Here is a 6,269-nt window from a genome sequence, read left to right as displayed (position 1 = left end):
ACCAAAGCAATATTTTTTTTTTTTTTTTTTTTTTTGGCCCAAAGAAGGCAATTTTATCTTTAAAGCAATCATACAAATGATAACTTTACTAAATCATCCGTCGGATGTCAAATTTCTATACGAATAAACTTAGAATAATATTAAAAAAAAAAACATAAAGTCAAAAACAAATTTCAGTTTCTCAAATCCCAATGTAGCTCTCTCTCTCTCTCTCTCTCTGTACTTTTTATAATCACTTATTTTCCACTGTAGCTTTCTTCTCGTTTCCAGTTCTTTGATTTTCTTTTGCCAAATTTGGGAATGGAGGTTAATTTATTCCAATCTTTAGTGAGATAACTTAATCAGATTCCTAATATGCTGTGTAATGGACAATAATTGCAGAAAAACTGCTAAAGAACTAAAATGTAAAAGAGCATGAAGAGGGGCGATGACAATCCTCTGAATCTGGATATTTTTTCTTCATTGCAGCAAAAGAAATGCATAGGATGAAGGCAGATGATATTTTGGGGAATTTATAAGGAAATTATTGGAATATGCGGTGGATGAAAATAGTATTTTCTTAAAATTTAAATTTTTTAACCGGGATGAATTTAAAGTGAGATGCCTTATAAAAAGTGTGGATGCAATTATTATTCTTATTCGAATATATCTCCTATATATTAATTAAGTTTTTTGGGATTCATTATATATATTTATTTTGCAATCTGTTTCCTGTTCCTGTTCCTGGAATTTCCCCTCTTTAAGAGAAGGTATTTTTGAGTTAATTGTTTGAATACTCACTGAACTTTAAAGAGCGTCACGTTTCATTCACTGAACTTTACTTTGCACCCAATTACTCACTGAACTTTGGAAGGGCGTCACGTTTCACTCACTGAACTTTACTTTGCACCCAATTACTTACTGAACTTTGTAAACTTGCACTCCATCACTCATCGGGTTAAAAAGTTAATTGTTTGAATACTTACCGAACTTTACAAGACGTCACATTTCACCCACTCAACTTTACTTTGCACCCAATTACTCACTGAACTTTGTAAATTTGCACTTCATCACTCACCAGGAACCGTTTGTTCTGTTTGCCTATGTGGATGACTGCTTTAACACGTGGCAGTTAAATTAGACAAATATAACAATAAATTGCCAAATCATATATCCAAAAGAACCCAAACATGCCTCACCGTTTTCAACACATAAATCACGATTGGAACCCTAATCTCTTAAAATAGGCCGCTTCGAAGGTGAATTTTAGTATATTGCGATTGTTGTTTCTTCTTTTTCTCCTTTACTGGGCATGGCATTTTTGAGTGAAAACGATGAGGCATGTTTGGGTCCTTTTGGATATATGATTTGGCAATTTATTATTATGTTTGTCTAATTTAATTGCAACGTGTTAAAGCCGTCATCCACATAGGCAAACAGAACAAACGGTTCCTAGTGAGTGATGAAGTGCAAATTTACAAAGTTCAGTGAGTAATTGGGTGCAAAGTAAAGTTGAGTGGGTGAAATGTGACGTCTTGTAAAGTTCGGTAAGTATTCAAACAATTAACTCTCTAACTCGATGAGTGATGGAGTGCAAGTTTACAAAGTTCAGTGAGTAATTGGGTGCAAAGTAAAGTTCAGTAAGCGAAACGTGACGCCCTTTAAAGTTCAGTGAATATTCAAACAATTAACTCCAAAGTTCAGTGAGTAATTGGGTGCAAAGTAAAGTTTAGTGAGTGAAATGTGACACCCTTTAAAGTTCAGTGAGTATTCAAACAATTAACTCGGTATTTTTGGGCTGATATTTTATTTTCTTATACTGGTTTCATGGAGGACTTAGGATTCGGCATAAGATAAATGCCGTGTGGCTCATACCGTAAAGTCCCATGTCCCCACATTTATTACTTCTGCAAGTATTGATTTTTCTTTTTGGAAATTTTTTTGAGTGTAGTTAAGCCAGAAAAATGGAGGGGACAGTCTTCACTCAGGCTCTGGAAGGAATGAAGCATGTCAAGTCAGAAGAGGGGGTGATGCTCACCAAACCTTTCCTGAATGTTTGCAAGCAAATTTTACCTGTTATAGGTATATGTTTACGTTCATTTATCAGATTCCGTTTTTGTTTTGGAGTTCATTTTGTTTAATTAAACAATTAGACAGGCCATTGAGTATATTTAATTTGAAGTTCAAATTATCGCTTGGTGAAAGATTTCTGACCCAGTAATGCTTCATGCTGGATGTAGTCGTTTGGACAGTGCCTATAGTTTGCCATTACTTTTTAGTGCTTGAGATGAAGATCCATGTCTTCTTACAGCATGATTTTTAAGATGCCAATAACTGAAATTCTTTGATTCCCTTATGCGTGAAATTTAAGTTATAAATTACCTGCTCCTATAAACTGACGACCATTCCATGTTTGGTAGTTGGAATGAAATTTGCATTCTATACTCTCAACCCAGGGTTAGAAGCTATAGCATACAATTTATGGAAAATTATATGCATACAGGGTCTGGACGTTTGGGTGTGAATTCTACATGAATGAAGCTATTTATTGTCATTTGGGTGTGAATTCTACATGAATGAAGCCATTTATTATCATCTCCCACAATTTCTCTAAACTGCAAGCTCTTTTCAAAATTTAAAAAAAATGCCTGTTCATGTGACGGAACAACCAATGGATGTCATTTTGTGTATACTAATTAATACCAGGCTATGGGTTAGTAATGCATCTGCTACACTTGATATTTCTTATTTGCATGTTAGCATAAAGGTTCTGTTTCAGTCTTGTTTTTCTCAGATCTCTTGGTAAATTTGTTAGTTTGAAACGGGGGTGTTATAATAATGCCTCTTCCGCTCGAAATGTATAGTCATGGTCCTTCTGGCCTGGCTTATGCTGTTTGGCTCATTTTTATCATGCGCTCAATGCAGACAAGTTTGGACCTGCAATGGCACTTGCCAAATCTGATATTGGTGGTAATATAATCGTGAGACTCTATCCCTCCATTCTTATGGAAACAGAGCTTGTTCTTTTTGTTTCATTAGCTTGTAAATTGATGAATGTGTTCACATATGAGATTTTGTAATAAAATTTTGAATTTAATGTTATTTATATATCCCTTTTCCAAATGTTGGGATTTGGTTGATTTCCCGCTTAACTTGTTTGCACCCTGAGATAGAAATTGGGGTTGAAGTATCAGTTATTAGAGGCTGCTTCTGTAGCTGTAGAGTCCTGAATATGTTCTATTCTTCTTTATGCATATGGATTGACCTATCTTGGTGATATCTTCCTTAAAATAGTGTATTAGTTCTTTAACTTTTTTCACTTAAATTAACAAACCAATGTGTGTCGACTATTTGTTAACCCATTCTTTTCTCTCAAATTTTTTTTTTTGGCTTTATTATCTAACCAACTTATATCTTCTCATATTTTCTATAGAGGTTAGAAAACAAGTATTTGTCCAACCCTACACAATATAACCACTTGTACAGCATGGTACAAGAAGAGGCTAAGACAGCTAAAGGTTCATCCAGTTGTGCTGATGGTCTTTTGTGGTTGACGAGGTAAGTAAAAATTTACAGCTTTCACCTTCTCTTTGCTTCCAGGTATAGCATTTTATTAGCTTTTTTTTTTTTCCATTCCAGTATACACCAGCATAATGCCTTCTAGCTGCCATTCACTGAACGCATGAAAAATGTAAATATTAAGGATCACCTCTTCCAAAACCACATGGAAAAATTCTTCATGGGTAAATCAACACCAATGGCCTGTTGATGACTTCCTTAACCACTTCTTAGAAACGAGTGAGAAAAACAGTCCTTGTTTAGAAAGATATCCTCATTTGTTGGCATGATCCTTTTCTTTTTTTTCAAAATTCTGCTGTAATTTTGAAGTTTTCACAAGGAAAATCAGGAAACTAAAGTTTGTTGAGGCTTCACAACTTGACTAATGCCAAAACTCCTACTCTAACATGCTTGCGTGAATAAAGAGTATATATGTTAAACATACACAAACATTGTGATATTTACTAGCATGAGCTTGTGTGTTTCTGAAGAATGATGTATTCTAGTATGAGTTAACTTGTGCATGAACTCCTTAGGGCAATGGATTTCTTGGTGGGATTGTTTCGGAATCTATTGGAGCATCAGGATTGGTCCATGTCCCAAGCATGCAGTGATTCTTATGGCAAGACGCTGAAAAAATGGCATGGTTGGCTGGCCAGATCAAGCTTTACGGTAAGTGCTTTTTTTTTTTTTTTTGATAAGTACTTTACGGTAAGTGCTTTTATATGATATGATGTTTTAAATTTTAATGTTTATTGCTTGAATTTTTTTGACTTTCAATGAGTCAAGTCAAGATTTTCTTTATAGAGGCCACTTAAATTGTAATCAATAATTAAGGGATATCGTCATTTATGCCTAGAGATGTTTTGAAATTGAGTACTCAATAGCTCAACTAATCTTCGTTAAAAAGGTTCGGTTAGTTAGCCACAACGTTAAAGCTCCCTCCATGTCCGTAATAGATAGAATTCGATAATTTTATAAATCTTAACCACTGTATAATTTGAAATGACATAGAAGGCCCTGGTGGCCTCGAATGTTCTATGTGCCAGTTCCGCAGCACATAGATCGAAGAGCAGGAGCATCTTTCTTATTCACATGTTTTTAATAATGTCGTTCATACTTTCTCATGGCTTACAGATTTATCATCCTTCCCCTCGGTTGAATTTTTCTTATAGCAAGTATTCTGCCATATTTCATGCCCATCCCTTAACCAAAAGGAAAAGTAGTTGCCAGAGCTTCGATTCTCCTGAAGGCGTGCACGGAAACAGAAATTGGAATGTTAACACACGTTTTCTGATCTTTTCACTTTACGGTCGGGTATATCTTTTCAAATGCTTATCCCAAATTGCAATTACAGGTTGCCATGAAACTTGCCCCTGATAGGAAGAAGTTTATGGATGTCATAGGTGGCAGAGGCGATGTTAATAGTGATATGAAAAAATTTTGCACCACTTTCTCACCATTTCTCGAGGAGAACCACAAGTTTTTGGTAAGTTCTCTAGCTAGAAGAATCTTAAGTTTCTATTCATCCTTTGTTCCCCGATTCTCAGTAAGAAATAAATGAAAAATAAACTATGCGGGAGGCTTAATTCAATATGTACACATGTATACCCAAGTGCAGTAATTTGTTGTTTTCTCCTAGCAGGCTAGCGTTGGAATGGATGTTATTAAAGCATCTTAAACGGTGGTTTTATAATGCTTTCAGCAGTAGTTCTTGGAGTTCATCAATACTAATATCCGTGCCATGCTTTAAGGTTTTCTATTTAAGGAATAATGGAAACATGTAATAATGCACTGCATACTAGTTTTTCGATATGGGAATCTACAGTCTATAAAGTTTTCTATTTAAGGAGCTAAGCTATGAATTTGGGAAGTTTAGTTTAAATTGTGAGTTTTTTAATTTAATGTGGAATCTTGACTTCCTTTGGATAATGGGAACATGCTGTTGATCTCGATTTTTGTGCATACAACGTGGTCGAAAGATCTCAAGGCCTCTCGCATCTATGCGAGCCTATTCCTGCACATTGCGACAAACATTAGCCACACGTGTCCTTCTTCAGCTGTGGAGGAGGCAGCCACGTGCACTCCAGACCAAGTGAGTTGAAATAATATATATTTGAGTATGGAGGTGCTTTGGACACGAGCCTCTTATGTTAAAAAAGGGGTTCGATTTTGAAAGAAATATAAGTGCGTAGAGAGAGCAACAATTACATGTTGAGAGCATAAATTTGTATTACCTCTAGAATGACACATTGTGTGAGTTTTTACAGTATAAAATGATAAATAAGAACCATTGGATGTAAAGACACGTGATGTCATCCAAATGGTTGTGGCCTCTTATCATAGTTATCAATCAATTATAAGCATTTAATATTAATACTATTTTGTTGCCCAAAACCCGACTCGACTTAGATTTGACCTTTTTGGTTGGGTGAAGCGACAGTAGCAGTGAATTATCACATCACCCACTTATTGAAGATTGTATGAAAAATCTTCCTTCAAGCCCACATTAACCTCGCCTCATCTATGGAGGTTCGGTTTATAGGGTCAACTTCAGCAAAATATAGGGTTTGGCTAGAATTGCCACTTGACAGTATGACCTGGAGTGTAGGCCTAGGTTCTCTTGCAATGTTATTGCCATGTGGTCTCAAAGCCTCACCGGTAGAGACATAACATATGGTCATCCTGTGAGATGGAGAAATTTGATCTCGAGTTTGTGATATTTGTCTAAT

General features: G+C 35.6%; 2 protein-coding genes across 5 annotated transcripts in view; both read left to right on the top strand.

The window, feature by feature from the left end:
* LOC111391414 (CRIB domain-containing protein RIC6-like) overlaps nt 1-6,269 on the top strand; it is a 12,369-nt gene that overhangs the window by 4,067 nt on the left and 2,033 nt on the right. The window lies entirely within an intron of this gene.
* On the top strand, nt 680-5,815 carry LOC111391415 (glycolipid transfer protein 1-like). Of its 4 annotated transcripts, XM_023016630.1 has the most exons (7): nt 680-749; nt 1,931-2,061; nt 2,905-2,960; nt 3,413-3,537; nt 4,074-4,209; nt 4,895-5,026; nt 5,180-5,815. In XM_023016630.1, the coding sequence occupies exons 2-7, from the start codon at nt 1,944-1,946 to the stop codon at nt 5,216-5,218; spliced, it is 606 nt and encodes a 201-aa protein (XP_022872398.1). In that variant the 5' UTR covers nt 680-749; nt 1,931-1,943; the 3' UTR covers nt 5,219-5,815. The 4 variants fall into 4 exon arrangements, with proteins under 4 accessions (XP_022872398.1, XP_022872397.1, XP_022872400.1 ...); XM_023016629.1 differs by lacking the exon at nt 680-749 and having other exon boundaries at nt 1,751-2,061; XM_023016631.1 differs by lacking the exon at nt 680-749 and having other exon boundaries at nt 1,754-2,061; nt 5,183-5,616.

The sequence above is a fragment of the Olea europaea genome, unplaced genomic scaffold, assembly GCF_002742605.1.
Source record: "Olea europaea var. sylvestris unplaced genomic scaffold, O_europaea_v1 scaffold792, whole genome shotgun sequence".
Taxonomy (NCBI): domain Eukaryota; kingdom Viridiplantae; phylum Streptophyta; class Magnoliopsida; order Lamiales; family Oleaceae; genus Olea; species Olea europaea.
This window is presented reverse-complemented; position numbering and strand designations above follow the sequence as displayed.

Excerpts from the sequence above, each read along its gene's own strand:
- LOC111391415 (XM_023016630.1), top strand. The coding sequence starts at position 1,944 with ATGGAGGGGACAGTCTTCACTCAGGCTCTGGAAGGAATGAAGCATGTC. Across the intron at positions 3,538-4,073 it reads GGTCTTTTGTGGTTGACGAG|GGCAATGGATTTCTTGGTGG; the intron begins GTAAGTAAAAAT and ends TGAACTCCTTAG. Across the intron at positions 5,027-5,179 it reads AGGAGAACCACAAGTTTTTG|CAGGCTAGCGTTGGAATGGA; the intron begins GTAAGTTCTCTA and ends GTTTTCTCCTAG.